Here is a 16,563-nt window from a genome sequence, read left to right as displayed (position 1 = left end):
AAAGCAGAGTTTAACTAAAAAAAATTAAAATAAAAAAAATATGAGTCATAACTCGAGGTTGGCTGAAAAAGGAGTCATAACTAGAAAGTTTGGCAACAAGTTGGAGATGACCTAATCATCTTCACATAAGATTATAATGAGTTTGATGTCTTTGCATGATGATCAAAAGGTGGAGCACACTTTAATGATTATGTGGAGCCTTTGCTTCCATCGCGATTTACACTACTGGAAGCTAAGAATTTGGCTTCAGCTCAAATTATTCATGTTGTTGTTATGTTCTTCGAAAGATAAGTGATGCTCAACTAGTTGCCCAACCTCGATCAGCAACTTTGTCCATTATTGATACAGGTTGGCCTAGACCTCAATGGGTTGGCTACAGTGCGACATAGATGTTGTTATGAAAACTCTACAAGTTTTGCAGTGGAAATTGGAGACAATGATGGTAGGATGATTAAGCGTATGTTAAGGTATATTTGCTCATTATTGGAACCCCGATTGGCTGAAACTTTTGCTGTATGTTGAATGTGCTATCAAGGTAAGGTAACGATGATTTAGAGTTTGGGATATTAGTTTAAAATTGTTATTTTCTTGGGCACGAAAAGCTAATAAAATGATTCATTATTTAGTTAGGATGGTTTTATCACAAGTAAATCTTATTGCCTCTTTAAATGATTTTTTGCCAAATCTTAATTTAGGTGGTCATTTCTTTTGCTAATGAAAGAAGGATATAAGAGGAAATATATGAGTATGTTTATTAGCTTGAGTTTAGTTTGTCTTCTTTATTTCGTCGCATTATGTTACTTTTTGAAGTTAATAAAAATATTCCCTAATATGTTTAAAACTTACAAAATAAAAATTACACGTTTCAACTAGTATTTACCTAATTTTTAGTTGTTAAAATATTCAAATGATTGATTTCCTCACAAACAAAAGTTTTTCAAATCAGAATTTATTTTTCTAAAAAATAAATCTTAAAATTATTTATGAATTATAGTTTAATATGCACTTTTATACATGAATTTAAATTTTATGTAATCTTATATATAAAATTTTGATTTGATTCAATTCTGTAAATTATTAATACAATTATTAATATAACATCATTTTATATTTATATATTAGATACATAAATAATATTTTAAGTATATATTTAAATTAAAATTAAAATTTTATATATAACTACATATTAAATTAAAATTCATCTATAGTTTTAAATTTATATTAAAAAATAGTAATATAAAAATTAAACCAATATATATAACTAGAAAGGAACAAATTACTAGTAAATCAAATCAATTACCCAAATAAAAAATCTTCCTCACCCCCCCCCCCCAACCCCGCAACTCCAACGCGTTTTCCCCTCAACTATTCTTCGTAAGAACATTCGAACTTACCAAACGGAAAAAACAATGCGACTCGGTTCCTGACTCAGTCATGGCCCTCTTTATTTTCTTCCCCTTTCCAAGATGTTTCCTCGTTTTCCCCTTTTCAAATCTGTACTCCCTTCCTATTTAAAAAAACAATAAACAATTACATGTTTATCTCACCTTCTCCTTCCCCATTTGACTTCTTCGACCCCCCTTTGTTGAAACTCGGGACTTCATTGACCAAAATCCCACCTTCCCCCTCAGCTGCCTCCTTCAACCTTCAAAACTCTGTTTTTCACCCTTTTCTCAAAATCCCATTTTTCTGATCAAGATTTTCATGTTTATGACTTGATACACCAATCTTTTTCACCCGTATTCATATAATTTCTTTCTGATCCTGAAATCCCCAAGATGAACAATCTGTTCTCAGGCTCCTTCTCTCGCTTCCGGAGCGAAGAGGCGTCCCCTGATCACCATGTAATCGAGATGACTCAGTCTTCCTCCACCTCTGGCGGTGTTAACCTCGACAAGTTCTTCGAAGACGTGGAGTCCATCAAAGACGAGCTCAAAGAACTCGAGAGGCTAAACCACGACCTTTCATCGTCTCACGAGCGAAGCAAGACGTTGCACAATGCGAAAGCCGTGAAAGAATTGAGAGCAAAGATGGATGCTGATGTAGCCATGGCCTTGAAAAAGGCCAAGCTCATTAAGGTTAGGTTGGAAGCGCTTGACCGCTCCAACGCCTCTAACCGGAGTTTACTTGGCTGTGGACCGGGTTCTTCTTCGGACAGGACGAGGACGTCGGTTGTGAACGGGCTGAGAAAGAAGTTGAAGGATTCTATGGAGAGTTTTAATGGGTTGAGGGAAAAGATCTCGTCAGAGTATAGAGAAACTGTTCAAAGAAGATATTTCACGGTTACAGGAGAAAACCCAGATGAGAAAACTCTTGATCTTTTGATTTCAACAGGTCAGTTTCATCTTCTTTTTTTCTATTTCAAGTTTTAGCTGCTCTCCGCTAGGAAATTTTCCGGGAAACTGCGGGATTCATGGATGATTTGGTTTGATTGTCAATGAAATATTTAAATGAAAATTCGGGCGTAATCTAATATTGGAATGATTTTCATATAGTGCAGTAATGTTTAATTCAAATTCGTAGTTGTTTTGGTTTAATTAACAATTCAGATTGGTGTTTGTGTTCTGATTTGAAGGAGAGAGTGAGAGTTTTTTGCAAAAAGCCATTCAAGAACAAGGGAGGGGCAGAATTTTGGACACCATCTATGAGATTCAAGAAAGGCATGATGCTGCTAAGGATTTGGAGAAGAATCTCAAGGAATTGCATCAAGTTTTCTTGGACATGGCGGTGCTGGTTCAGGCTCAAGGAGAGCAATTGGATGATATCGAGAGCCATGTGAATAGGGCTAATTCATTTGTGAGAGGTGGAACTGAGAGGCTTCAAACAGCTAGGAATTACCAGAAAAACACCAGGAAATGGACTTGTTATGCTATCATACTGTTGCTGGTGATCGTCTTATTTGTGGTGTTGTTCACTGTTAAACCATGGGAAAACAATGGCGGTGGTGGCGGCGGTGGTGGCGGCGGTGGTAACAACAATCCAACACCAACCCCACCAGCTCCACCTACTGCTTGAACTTAGGTTGACATGTTAGGTATGCAGTATTGTTCATTGAGATTTCGAGATTTTGCATCTTATTATTTCTTTGGATAGGTTTATAGATTCTTCCCTGTAACTAGTTTTTTTTGGTTGAATTCTTTTCTGTTTTCATTGTTACTATTACATTTATTTTACTGTTTATTAAATGAAATAGTGTTCCATTAAATAATATTATATAGTTCGTGGGTGACCTGTTTCCTGAATATACATATTTGCCAGTTTCTTGCTTTCGGAATCAAATTCAACGATGGTGGGTGACTGAATAGGAATTTAATTTTTAATTAAATAAATGCAAGCTGAGGACTGGTAGCTGCCACTTGACAATTTGGTTTAAATGCCAAAAATCTTTCCTAAAATAATTTCAAATATATAAAATCAATTGAGTTTTCACGGAAATGGTCTGTTGAAACATCATGCCAATGAAAATGAATTTGGATAAATAAATTATAAAATACATATTTGGAATGTGGTTCTCCATGTTGATTTAAATTTAAACAATCATGTCTCTATATTTGTTCAAAATGAATAAAGAAGTATAAAAATTCAAAAATAAAATGGAAAAATTCAAAAAATAAAATAAAACATTAAAAAAATGCAACACGACTTTAACTGATATGATAAGCTTTTGTCATATTTTAATATATTAAGAAATTGAAACTCTGAATATTGGCTTGTTTGATTTCCTTCATGCTTAGGATCAAACGAAATAAATAGCATTCAGCATATCAACTAAAAAACAATACTATAAGCTTCTTTCGAATCTTAATTTATTATTTACTCCTAATGCATATATATTTGTTAAATACTCGAGATAAAATTCTAAAATTTTTAAAGGTGATTGTTAAAATTTAAGGCTAGCAAGAAAGGGCATCCAAACCATATGGCCCTCGAGGAAGAGACGTATTGGGCAAATGTCGTTGCCTGTCGCAGGAGATAATGGTTACAAATTTTCCAATGGTAGGTTGAGTTTGCAAAGGGCTTTCCACTTCTTGTTATTGTAAATGCCCAAATTTGACCGGACTCAATAAACCAACAACAGTCTATTATTACCCAATTAAAACCCATTACAAATTAACCCAATACCCAAGCCCAAAACTAAACCCTAGCCCAACTAATCCTAAAACTTTTCAGCCAACAAACCCTAGCCTCCTTCAGCTTAACCAGCGCCGCACGCCACCCTTGCCTTTGCCACTGCTTCTCGGCTTGCCTCCACATGCCTCTGACACCTGTAAAATGAAGCAAACACGCAAGATAGAAGCAGACAATGAGAAAACGACAAAAATAGAACGAACAAACAAACAATTTGTAATGGGCTATAAAAACAACGATGGCCATTTGTGTTTTCTTCTTCTTCGACTTCTTTTACAAAAAAACTCATGTATAAAAACGAAAAAGAAATATATAGAGAGAAAAAAGGTGATTTTCTTTGGTGATTTTGGTTTCGTTCTTGTTTATTCTGATTACTTTTCTGTTTTTTTTAACAAGATAATAATATAAGTAGTAAAATAAAGGGGGGAAGAAAACTTACCTTGTTGATGGTCGTTCTCCATTCGGGTCAAATCAAAAAAGGAGAATAAATATGCATTTCTTGGTTGCTCCACTGATTTTGGCCATGTTCTCGGAGTTTTGCCCTTGAATCTATGCTTTATAGATGATGGGCTCCAAAAATCGGTGAGAAAGGTGGGTTTATAGGTCTCTGGCCACCATATAAGGCGGAGCCATGGCGGAGTTGACCGGATTTGCTTCATCGGGGATTGGGGGTTCTTAAGAGAGGATTTCTTTTTTAGGTTTTGGTTTTTTTTTTAATGTGAAGTGAAATGTTTTAAACAAAAAAAAAACATGGTTCTTATAGAACTATAAAACAACGCCGTTTGGGTAAAGGAGAAGGGGTCTGTGCGCCTAAAATGTGTGATTTGCGTGGCCAGTCCTTCTCTTTTGCGCTGCTATTGGATTAGGCCCTTGTTCTTCTTTTTTTTTTTTAAAAAAAAAATTTGGCCTAGGAATTTTATGCCAATTTCATTTTAGTCTACATTTAAACACTTCATTTCTGGATCTGGTTTATTTGCATTCTTAATCCTCTTTGCTTTACGCGCATTCCACTTTAGTCCCAATCTATTTATCGGTTTATTACGATTTAGACCCAAAATTTCGTCTTAATCCTGATTTAATCCTTTGCTTAATTTTAACCCTTTTATGAATCTATTTTATTTTAATATTATTTATTTATTTATTGTTACTGGCTTTCACCTTTTTTTTTTAAATATATATATATCGTGTATACATACATTATTTTATTGTCATCTTATTTTCATTATATTGTATTCTTTTTTGTTTTGTTTTCTTTTATTCATTATAAATCTTTCATAATATTTATTTTGAACAGTTTTATTATTATTTATTTTAAGTTTTTCCTATGGTATTTGTTCTAAATTGTTTTACCATATTATTTATTTTAATTCGTTTTGTATTATTTTTAAAATTATTTTATATATTATTTACTTTAAATTGTTTTATAAATTATTTATTTCAAATTGATTTATACTTTATTTTATAATGTATATATTATTTATCTTGAACCATTTTCTATTACTCATTTTAAATTTCTTCCATAAGTTTTCTTTAAAATTTATATATTTCATGTCAAGTGGTTTCATATAGCTCTAATTTAAATTGTTTTTATACTTTATTGGTTTTAAGTTGCTACATATATTGTTGTTTTAAGTCATTTTCATGTTCACTCTTAATTTGTTCCATGTATTATTTCCTTCATCATATTTTACAATTGTTTCTTATTTTCTTTTATTTTGCCTTTGTGTTTATTTATTTTAATCGTTTATTAATTTAAATTTTATCATTGTTATCATTTTATTATTATTTTTGTGTCATTATATTATGTTAGTTATCTCTTATTTGTTCGTTCATATCAAGCAGTTAAGAAGTACAAATTATGTGATTATTGTGAACCTTTTTCAGTATATTCACATTCTTATTATTTATCGACATAATAATCTTATTCGCAAATTACTATTCTAAAAAAAATAAATACACATTGTTTTAAATTTCATATTTACTATTATTTCATAAAAAGAAAATTCTCTAATAAAGGCAATATTTCGTGTTTGAGAAATTTGAAAAATCGTGCCCTAACGTGCTGGATTTCGATTTTTTTCCGTTTGATCCAAATGATCGAATATCCTTTTGAAATTAAAATGCATGAGTTTTGAAAATCAAAAGACAAGCTTATTCTCGATAATTTAAAATGTCGTGTCCTAACGTGTTGGATGTGACGTTTAATTACTTCGAGATAAGAAGGTCTTTAGCTTCCGCTTCGATTTATTCAAATATTTTTGTAAAACGAACATTCATAAAAAGGGATCATATTTTAAATTTTATTTTAAAATCTTCTCAACTTTCGACATCAAGACATTAATTAATCAATTAGGTACCGATTTTGGGCGTTACGAGGGTGCTAATCCTTCCTCGTACGTAACTGACTCCTGAACCCGTTTTCTCAAATTTCGTAGACCAAAATCATTGTTTTAGTAAATCAAAATATTTTATTAAAATGACCAAATTTCTAGGTGACCCGATCACACTTAAAAAAAAAAGATTGGTGGCGACTCCCAATTTTCATTTATCATTTTCAAAAATAAAGTCGACCCCCTTTTTTTTTAAAATAACAGAAAATGGTTTCGACAGCTTGACAACTCCTCTGGGGAACTTGAGAGTCGATCCGTAAATTGATTGATTTTTTTCCTTTGTTGAATATTGAAAACTCGTTTTAAACTTATGATCCCTTCATTGCATTTCGTCCGTTTTTCTTACGGTTTTCATTATTTTTCCTATTTTCTTTATTGCTTCGAGTTTTTCTTATGCATATATCCTCGCACATTGCATTGCATGACCGATGTGGTCACACCTTTTAAGTGGGAGTGAGAAGTTATGTCTTCGTGAGGTTTTCACTTCCGCATAGGCTAGTCGATTGCTTCCGGGATACATCCGTACCTATGATTTCGTGAGATTTTCATCTCCGCATGGTCATAGGGAAATGTATTCCCCTGAACCGAACTCGATTCATATGAGCCTATAATGGGTGAGGATCGAGGAATCTGCTGGTTCGAGTACCCTTACTCTAGAACCGAGCCACATATAGAGAGACCTATGAGCTTACCCTAAGTAGAGCCACTCCGAACCCCTAGTGGTCACCCGAATAGGTGCTTTATTTGTTATTTATTTCTCCTGTACTAACGTGTTTTGTTTTTGTTTTGTTTATAACTGCATTGCATTACATCATCATAGAAAGGAGGTGTTGATTCATATTTGATTGCTAAATAGAACAGTTTGTCATAAGAAAATGAATTTCTTGATAAAGTAGATTATAACACGGTTGTCTAAATATGGTCCAAGTAAACACAATGAAAGAAGGCTGATAGCCCATAAAGAAATACACAACTTTGTTTCATTTCTCGAGGATTAAAACCGACAAAGGTTATTCGAGAGCCATCACGTCTCAACTTTCTTAAAAGAACTGACGAGTATCGCGGGGATAAGTGAGCAACAAGTCACAGCCTGGATCAAGCAAAAAGGAGTTAATGGGGACATCTTAGAAAATTCGCAAGACTCGACCATAACATCCGGATATGAAAAGAAAGATAGGTGTCTTCGCTTGGAATATGAGAGAAAGGCCGTATATGTAATCCGTTTTATGTAAAAGAATTTGTTTTCTAGAAAAGTTGTTCTAATGAAATTAAATTCAGAATCAACGCCTTCCTTTCTTTTGCATTCATTCCATACATTTGCATTGCATTGCGTCATTTGCATTAAACTTTCACTAAAGGACCTTAATCAGGTAAAATTATTTCAGAACCGAAAAAGGATATGGGCCAAAGGTTAGAGAGAATAGAGCAAAGGCAAATACAAATGCAAGAGCAATTGATCAAAATTCAACAAGATATGCGAGAACAAATGCTAGAACTCCAAAGAAATATGTTTGGGAAATTCAAAAAATCGTGCCCTAACGTGCTAGGTTTCGATTTTTTTCCGTTTGATCCAAATGATCGAATATCCTTTTGAAATTAAAATGCATGAGTTTTGAAAATCAAAAGACAAGCTTATTCTCAATAATTTAAAATGTCATGTCCTAACATGTTAAATGTGACGTTTAATTACTTCGAGATAAGGTCTTTAGCTTCTGTTTCGATTTATTCAAATATTTTTGTAAAACGAACATTCATAAAAAGGGATCATATTTTAAATTTTATTTTAAAATCTTTTCAACTTTCGACATCAAGACATTAATTAATCAATTAGGTACCGATTTTAGGCGTTACCAAGGTGCTAATCCTTCCTCATACGTAACCGACTCGCGAACCCATTTTCTCAAATTTCGTAGACCAAGATCATTGTTTTAGTAAATCAAAATATTTTATTAAAATGACCAAATTTCTAATTGACCTGATCACACCTAAACAAAAAAAAATTGGTGGCGACTCTCAATTTTCGTTTATCATTTTCAAAACTAAAGTCGACCCCCGTTTTTTTTTTAAATAACAAAAAATAGTTTCGACAGTTATTATCACTGTTCCTCCCAAAGGAATTCGTATACCTTTTACATTGAGAAGTTTCTCTGTGTCATCTCTCCAAACAAATTTATCATTCTCCGCCAATGAAGGATTGGTCTAGCCAGAAGTTCACTAAGGCCCCTGTCCTGTCATCAAGATGCGTACTCAGGATGCTGATGTCCCGGTCTTGACCGAAAATTCTCAAGACCAAGACCACACCTTACTGCTCCATATTGGACCCCCAAGGAATCCGAGGGGTTTGCTCAAAAGAAATCCGTGACATTGCTCAGCTAGAACACTTGCAGGTATTTCTGGTTGCAATTTTAGGTATTTCGTGTGTTATGCAAATCATGGTTCATGGGAATTGCCCAGAAATTTATCAAGACCCAAAGTTCATAATTGGCCAACTCAACCTTAGTGCAACAAGAAAGAATCGAAGTGACTATTTAACCAAATAAGAATGGACGTCTATAGGAGTTTTTACTTTTGGAATTGTCATAATATGCATAACTCAAACAATGTAGAACTACATATAGTCCAAAATTTAGAAGTCGAGTGAATCATCTCCCTTCTCTCTATGATTTACATGCAACACATTTTTAATCAGTTCTTGAATAAGGTGGAAAATGATATTTATGGAAACATAATCTGGAAGTGAAAGGTAATATATCTGCATAATTTTCTAGATCCTCCTTTCAAAATCACCTATTTGTTTTAGTATACCTATCAAACAGTGACGCTTGAAACCAATTCGCTCCTTTCAAGACTATTTTCGGCAGGCAAAGGAGTACGAGGAGCTCTATCTGCAGCCATATTTAATCGTAGAGGTCGACCTTCAACCTCCTACAAGCGTGACCATATTGAAACACACATTAAAAAGGGAATCAAAACTTCAATGCTGAGTTATTCAGTAACTGACTCTTACCACTCCATTCATGGCAGTTAGAGCAGACTCAACGGTCTCTGCTGACTCGAAGGAAATGAATCCAAAACCACGAGACCTTCCTGTGTCCTTCTCATAGATGACTTTAGCACTCAACAAGCCTGGTTGGCTAGCAAATGCGTCTCTGAGACCTTCTGAAGTGACACGCCAACCTAGGTTTCCTGCATAGATCTTGTAAGGGCTGTCGATAAAGCTTGTGTAACTTCTCCGAATCCTTGGTCCCATTACTTCCCTCTCACCTCCTTTTGGGACCTCCGGGAAGTTCACCTTCACTGTCCGACCTCCGACTTGCTGTTAGCAATTAGGAACAAACAATTTACTAGTAAGTCAAAATGGAATATCCCACAGAAATGGTGCTCCAAAAATCAAATAAATACCCTTCAATTGTAAACCTAATAATCATATAATCTAATTGAATCTGACATTAAGAGGATGGAAGAGTAGAGGGTTTTTGTGTGGTTCTAGGAGTGTTGATCATTAGAAGAAGATGAATCATGCAGGATCCAAATATTAGCTCTTTAGAGCAATATTTGCTCTGATGTCATAACAGATAAACATAGTTGATCTAAGACTAAGTTGAGATAATGATTAAAACCGGAATTCAAACGGAAGTAGTTCCAACAGTCAACATCAAATGTTTAATCAGGCAATGCAAACAAATTAGTGATAAAAAAAAGAAGAAGCTACTTTATGGTCTTTTCGTCTATACATTTATAATATTTCATTGGGAATTGAAGGTTCAAGCGATGGTTAATGTAGAAAGTCAAAATAAAACTCTATTATTGAACTTACAGATCCATCAAACAGTCTAATTGCTTCTTTGGCCTCATCAACGCTCCCCATTGTTACAAAGCCAAATCCCCTGCTCCTATCCGTAACTCGATCATAAACAATCTATTAAACAAAATTAAACGAGAAAAAACCATTAGCCAAAGAAAAAAAAAGAACAAGGAAAATAAAGTAGGATAACCCAAAATCGAATGGTTAAACAATAAGAAAAAAAATCCACAAACCTCCACTTTAGCAACACTACCAGCCTCACTAAAAATCTCAGTTAACTCAGAAGAAGTCATTGAATAAGGCAAATTCCCAACATACAACTTTCCTTCTTCACCGCCAGACTCTGAAACCTTATCTTCTTCAGCTTCCTCTTGTTGTGGTTGTTCTTCAAGGTCTTGAGATTCTGTTTCTGGGTATTCTTCTCCACTGCTTTGGTCATCTTCAGTAACTTGGAAGCTGTCAAAAGCTGCTGAAAAGCAGGGCAGACGTGGGAGAGATAAGTTAAGAGACAAAGGAAGGGAATTGAGGCTTTGGGTTTTGAGGTTGGAAGGTTTTAACTGCTTAGAGCTAAGTCTTGAAGGAAGGAAGTGAATCGATGAAGAAAAAAGAGAGGAGGGTTTGGTGTTATTGTAAAGTGAAGAAGAGACAGCTGCAACACCGGCTGCCATGGGGAGTGTAGGAGCTGACATATTTCTCCAAAGAGAAGAAATGGATGACCAATGGAAACAATGAAAAGAAATGGGATATTCCAAAAGGAATTAAAATGGGAAATGGCTGGAAGATGGATAAGGTTCGGCAGGATTTTTTCTGTCTTTCCATTGAAGTGTCCTTCGTTGGTGTTGGTCCAGAATCTGGATTATCAACTTTGGGTTGGATTCTAGTTGGGCCACCTGAAACTAGTAAAACATGAACCCATTATATTTCTTTACGGATTTTCCTTTGCAATTTTCCTTTGGTTTAATAAATAATTTAGTATTGTATTTGATAAAAATTAAATATTTTGGTTTATAAAGGTAACAGTGTTAACTTTTAGTATTGAATTCAGGTTTTAGAGTTGAGTTGATAAAATTTATAGTCAACCTTAAAACTCGAATTAAATCATATCAATCATATTATATTTGATAAACTAAACACAAGATTAAATAAATTCACAATTAGTATTAAATTTATTTTATTAAAAAATTATGAAAAATTCAAACTTAATAATATTACCAATTAACTTTCATTAAATTAACCCTAAAACTTGAATTAAACACTAAATAATTAACCTTGTTACCTTTAAGTACCAAAATATATAACTTTGATCAAATACCAAATTGGACAAAACAATAACACAAATACCATATTAAATGGTTTCATTTTCATTTTAACTACCAACAATAATCCCAAGATCATACGCGGAATTATACATGAGGAAGCAAAATGGTATGGACAAATTTAGCACTTCTCAAAGTAATCCAACGAAGTAGATCAAGAATATAATATAAAACACATCTAATACCACAACCATAAAGATTATTTCACATATACCTACATAATTCCGAGTTAGGAACTCCACAATTCTAAACATTTAGGATTACAAAAAAAAAAAAAAAAATAATAATTAAACAAACTTTGAAGTTTTCTTTCTTGTTGGATCAGTGGAAACACTCCATTTATATAGTCTGACTGATCCATTATATATCTTATACTAGGTTTAATTGAGCATCTTCCACCATACCTAAGAGAGCAATGGCGTTGAGAGTGGTAAAGAAGAGCTTTAAGTGAGACGAGCCAAGAATGATTTGCCTAGCAACCGAAACCTGATCCCTTTGGTTGCTGCAGGGAAAGTGGGAAACCGAATCCCCACTAATCCCCCTAGAATCAAATTTTCAGGTTGCAACAATACTTATCTGCTATTGCAACCCACTTGCTGAGATCCCCCCTGGAATACATGCTGCTGCTCACCTCTCTGACCCTGAAAATGTTGAGCCTCCTCCATTTGGTTCCTTGTACGAGTTGATGGTTCCACTGTCAGACTGTAGGACTTGAGAAATTTGTGAGCCTGTAAGCCGAGAAAGTTGCCCTTCATTAGCTTTCATCATCTGCATTCCATCTTTGCCCGTGTTTGAACTTTTTGTGTTCAAGAAAAGGCCTCCATTTCCCCTTGGATGACGCACTGCGTGCAGATGGCGCGAGTAGTGCAAATATGGCTGTAGGACAAAAGCATAATCTAAATATTTCATGCAGTTTTCAAGTCAAGAACCATCTAGTACTGTTTAAATATACCATATCCAACTTGTCTCCACAAAAGCTTGGGCCAAAACTTTCCCAACTAGAGGATTCAGAAACCAAAAGAAAGAAGATCATATACCTTCCGAGCTTTAGTCACTTTAGTCTCAAGTGCAGCCTTTGCACGGTATCGCCGACGCCTAATGATTCCATTGTACTGCCTGGCATTTACGTATATGGGTCCGTCCTCAGTAGCCAAGTTCAACGGCAGCATAACACGACCCTAATTTCATACATTTGGGTTACATGAGCATTATATAGATAAAGAACATTTCGACCATGGTCATGAGGGTTAGCAAGAATCAAACAGATCCAGTTATAGATGATTTGGAGCTATCTCTCAACCGTAGAGCATCCATTGCCACATATGTGGCTCATAATCATTTGATAGATCAGAAAGAAATAAGCAGATCCAGTGCCATATATGACGATAAAACTCCAGCAGTATAATTAATTCAAGAGAAGTTGTTAGGTAGAGAAAATAGAAGAGACAAACCGAAATTTGAGGTCCAAAAGTAGGGAGAACTCCATAGCCTTGATCCATTAAGTAAGGATATTTTGCACAAACCTACAGTTTTTGAGTCCAAAAAGGTTATTATTATTAACAAAGGTAAGAAGGTGAGATGAGCCGGTTTATGGAAGATTACCATGGGCTGACCAAGTCCATGTTCCGACTGAAGTGATTGCTGCCTAGAGATGATTGCCTTAAGCATTGGTTCATCCCCTGAATCATTGCAATCACCTGAAAGAGAAAACCAACTAGCTTGTTAGTAATCTTCAGCAGTTTTTGCTCTTCTCTACCATTGCATGCACCCTTAAACTTTGGTTTCAGTTCAACATTACATGAGTCATCAAGATTATTTAACAAATGAAATTATATGAAAAGCTTTCGAATAAGGGAGATTCATGTGCTTAAAAGTAAAGGCATTGGATTCAACCTTTTACTGAAACTTGTATATATATTAAATAAGGTTTGTAAATTCAGTCATACAATCAAATCTCATCTATAAATAATTATAATTATAATTCTACATCCTTTCAGTGTATTATTTTGTACTTAAAGTTGATTTTTTTACGGTGATATCTATATTTGACAAAATTATATATTTTGATATCTAAAGATAATTTTGTCTATTTTTTATCATTTAATTCAAATTTTAGGATTGATTTAAAGAAAATTAATTGCTAATATTATTAAGCTTAAAATTGTTAGTAATGCAAATTTATTTTAGCGATTACAAACCATTATTTCCAACAATTACAAACTATTTTTTACAGTTACAAAAATGTTAAAGATTTTTCTGACCATTACCTGAAAATATTATCATTTTGCCCCTTCCAAAATCCTATAATAGGAGGCATTTTTCCTTCTGATACATAATTGAAAAAATAAAGCTTTTTTTACTCTCTCTTGACTCTATCATTCTTTCTAAAACTTTAGAATTTTTCTTAAATTTCATTAGAGGAAATTCTATTTAGGAGTTTAGGTTTTAAGCGGGACTGTCTGTGACTCCTCCAAAACTTTCCTGGGAATTGATCCTAGTGTGATTTTTTCGATTAATTCTATTTTCAGATTATTTCAGAAGTATAATATCAATTGAGTTTTACCTTCCTTATTTAAGTGTACGAATATTGAAGAACTTTTTTAACCTTCGGGGACAATGTCTAATATATGATTACACCAATAAGGGTGAATTCATTTCTAAGGCAGTGGTTCTTCCATGACACAGCAATACTTTATTCATTTAATCTTCATTTATTTTCCAATCAATGCTAACAAGTTTATTTTGTAATAGTATATTTTCCAACAAATTAGAAATAAATTACTACTACTGTTAAACATGTATTCCCGAATCAACAAATATATTCCTAATCTCTCCAAGCTCGAACATCTTGATGGAACTAACTACTGCCATTAGTCCTAAAGGATGGTCATATTCTTCAAACAACTTGAAATTGACTACATCCTCTTCAATCCACTTGTCACCAAAAAACCCAGAGATTCTGTCACTGTTCTCAGAGACTCGAATGTTGATGCCACAAAGTTCAAGTTTGAAAAGGACAACAAAATGGTCAGATATCACATGTTAAGCCACATGGCTATCAACTTCTTTGACCTATTTTTCAAAAACAAGACAACTAAGTCCATTTGGGATACATTAGAAAAGAAATATAGAGCCAATGATGCTAGGATCAAGAAATATGTCATTGGAGAGTGACTCAAATTTCAAATGACTGATGATAAGCCAATTATGGATCAAGTACACGTCTATGAGAAGTTAGTCTCCGACCTCCTAGCTAAGGGATGAAGATATGTGAAATTATCCAAGCAGGCGTCCTGATTGAAAAACTGTCAAAATCTAGTCCGACTACCATAATCTTCTGAAGCATAAGAAGTGGGGCATTCCTCTAGAAGAACTGATTAACCATATAAAGATTGAGGAAGCCAATCGTCTCAAAGATAAGGCCTTAATAACCTCAAGTCAATTTCCTTTAAAAGCTAACATGTGGAATTTGTTTCTAATTTTGGTCCCAAATTGAACAGGACTAAAAATGTTGGGAGTTCAAAGAAGATAGTAAAACACCAGAACAAAAAGGTTGTCAACTTTAAGAAACCAGGAAAGAATAAAAAAACACAACAATCTTGTGAAATGATATGTGTGTGGCAAAGCTAGATACAAAGCATATCAACGCTCTGACCACCAAAAAAAAAAACAAACCACAAGAAAATCTAGTTGAAAATCCAAATAAGGTGATAGATGTTGTAGTTTTTGAAGTAAACCTGGTCGAGAATAATGTCGAGTGGATTGTAGACACAAGCGCCTTCAAACATTTCTGCGCTAACAGAAAAATGTTCACTGAGTTTGAAAGTGTAGCTGAAGGTGAACAAGTCTAGAAGTACTCAGTAAAGGAAAGTTTTTTCTCAAACTTACTTCTAGAATAATGTCCTTAATGTACCTGCCCTATGTAGGAATTTAATTAGTTGTGGATTATTGCATAAGGCAGTCATTAAACTAGTCTTTGAATTCGATAAACTTATACTTTCCCGTAATGGAGATTATGTTGGGAAAGGTTATCTAAGTAGAGGGTTATTTTTTATTGAGACTGTAACAACCTGTTTTTAGTCAAATCGAAACAGTGGTTTTGGGACTACAAATCTGAAGTTGAAATAATTATTTATTATTATTTTGAGGTTTAAAGTATGATAATATGATTGTGTGAAAATTTTGTTAAGAAATTTTATCGTTTGAGTGTTCGATTTGATAAAAAGGACTAAATCGCATAAAGTGTAAAAGTGGAGTTCTATTAGCTAAAGGTATCTAATAGCTATGGAATCTTAAATTAGAGGTCCTTATGTGGACAATGACATTTTGGAGACTGCTGGATGAATAATAAAGCTTGTTTCAAATGTGGTTCGTTAGATTACTTTATTCGAGATTGTCTTGAATTAACCGAGAAGGATAAATTTTAGAATGCAAGACCGAGTAACACAGCTGCTAGAGGGAGACCACCTAGAAATACGAGAATTGTAACTAGTAGCACAGGTGTGATAAAGGATTCTGCTGCGAGATTTAAGGCTAGAGTGCCAGCCAGAGCTTACGCTATTCGTGCTCGCGAAGATGTGTCATCACCAGATGTTATCACTTGTACATTTTCTATCTATGACACTAATGTAATTGCCTTGATTGATCTTGGATCGAATCATTCATATGTCTATATGAATTTAGTGTCTAGTAAGAGTTTGTCTGTTGAGTCTACCGAATTTGTGATTAAAGTATTGAATCCCTTAGGCAAGTATGTCCTAGTTGATAAAGTTTGCAAGGATTGTCCTTTGATGACTCGAGGTTACTATTTTTCGAAAAATTTTATGCTTTTACCGCTTGATGAATTCGATGTGATTCTGGGCATGGATTGGTTGACTTTGCATGATGCTATTGTGAATTGTAGACGAAAGACTATTGAATTAAA

General features: G+C 34.0%; 4 protein-coding genes across 4 annotated transcripts; 1 reads left to right on the top strand and 3 right to left on the bottom strand.

Moving 5' to 3' along the window:
* The first annotated feature begins 1,325 nt into the window (after positions 1 to 1,325).
* Positions 1,326 to 3,208, top strand: LOC108458253 (syntaxin-121-like). Its single transcript, XM_017757575.2, has 2 exons — positions 1,326 to 2,334; positions 2,576 to 3,208. The coding sequence occupies exons 1-2, from the start codon at positions 1,779 to 1,781 to the stop codon at positions 3,013 to 3,015; spliced, it is 996 nt and encodes a 331-aa protein (XP_017613064.1). The 5' UTR covers positions 1,326 to 1,778; the 3' UTR covers positions 3,016 to 3,208.
* A 798-nt stretch (positions 3,209 to 4,006) lies between these two features.
* LOC128291782 (uncharacterized) lies at positions 4,007 to 4,852 on the bottom strand. The gene is made up of 2 exons (XM_053027173.1): positions 4,568 to 4,852; positions 4,007 to 4,265 (listed from the first exon to the last, which is right to left on the bottom strand). The coding sequence occupies exons 1-2, from the start codon at positions 4,785 to 4,787 to the stop codon at positions 4,135 to 4,137; spliced, it is 351 nt and encodes a 116-aa protein (XP_052883133.1). The 5' UTR covers positions 4,788 to 4,852; the 3' UTR covers positions 4,007 to 4,134.
* Positions 4,853 to 9,077: 4,225 nt separating this feature from the next.
* Positions 9,078 to 11,139, bottom strand: LOC108457920 (RNA-binding protein CP33, chloroplastic). The gene is made up of 4 exons (XM_017757131.2): positions 10,557 to 11,139; positions 10,336 to 10,437; positions 9,526 to 9,834; positions 9,078 to 9,443 (listed from the first exon to the last, which is right to left on the bottom strand). Exons 1-4 carry the CDS (start codon positions 11,010 to 11,012, stop codon positions 9,327 to 9,329), a joined length of 984 nt encoding a protein of 327 aa, XP_017612620.1. The 5' UTR covers positions 11,013 to 11,139; the 3' UTR covers positions 9,078 to 9,326.
* Positions 11,140 to 12,100: 961 nt separating this feature from the next.
* On the bottom strand, positions 12,101 to 12,982 carry LOC108459231 (nuclear transcription factor Y subunit A-2-like). Its single transcript, XM_053026480.1, has 2 exons — positions 12,677 to 12,982; positions 12,101 to 12,515 (listed from the first exon to the last, which is right to left on the bottom strand). The coding sequence occupies exons 1-2, from the start codon at positions 12,806 to 12,808 to the stop codon at positions 12,267 to 12,269; spliced, it is 381 nt and encodes a 126-aa protein (XP_052882440.1). The 5' UTR covers positions 12,809 to 12,982; the 3' UTR covers positions 12,101 to 12,266.
* Between the last annotated feature and the right edge of the window lie 3,581 nt (positions 12,983 to 16,563).

The sequence above is a fragment of the Gossypium arboreum genome, chromosome 4 (assembly GCF_025698485.1).
Source record: "Gossypium arboreum isolate Shixiya-1 chromosome 4, ASM2569848v2, whole genome shotgun sequence".
Lineage (NCBI taxonomy): Eukaryota > Viridiplantae > Streptophyta > Magnoliopsida > Malvales > Malvaceae > Gossypium > Gossypium arboreum.
Note: the sequence above shows the minus strand (reverse complement) of the source record. Positions and strands in the feature narration are given on the sequence as shown.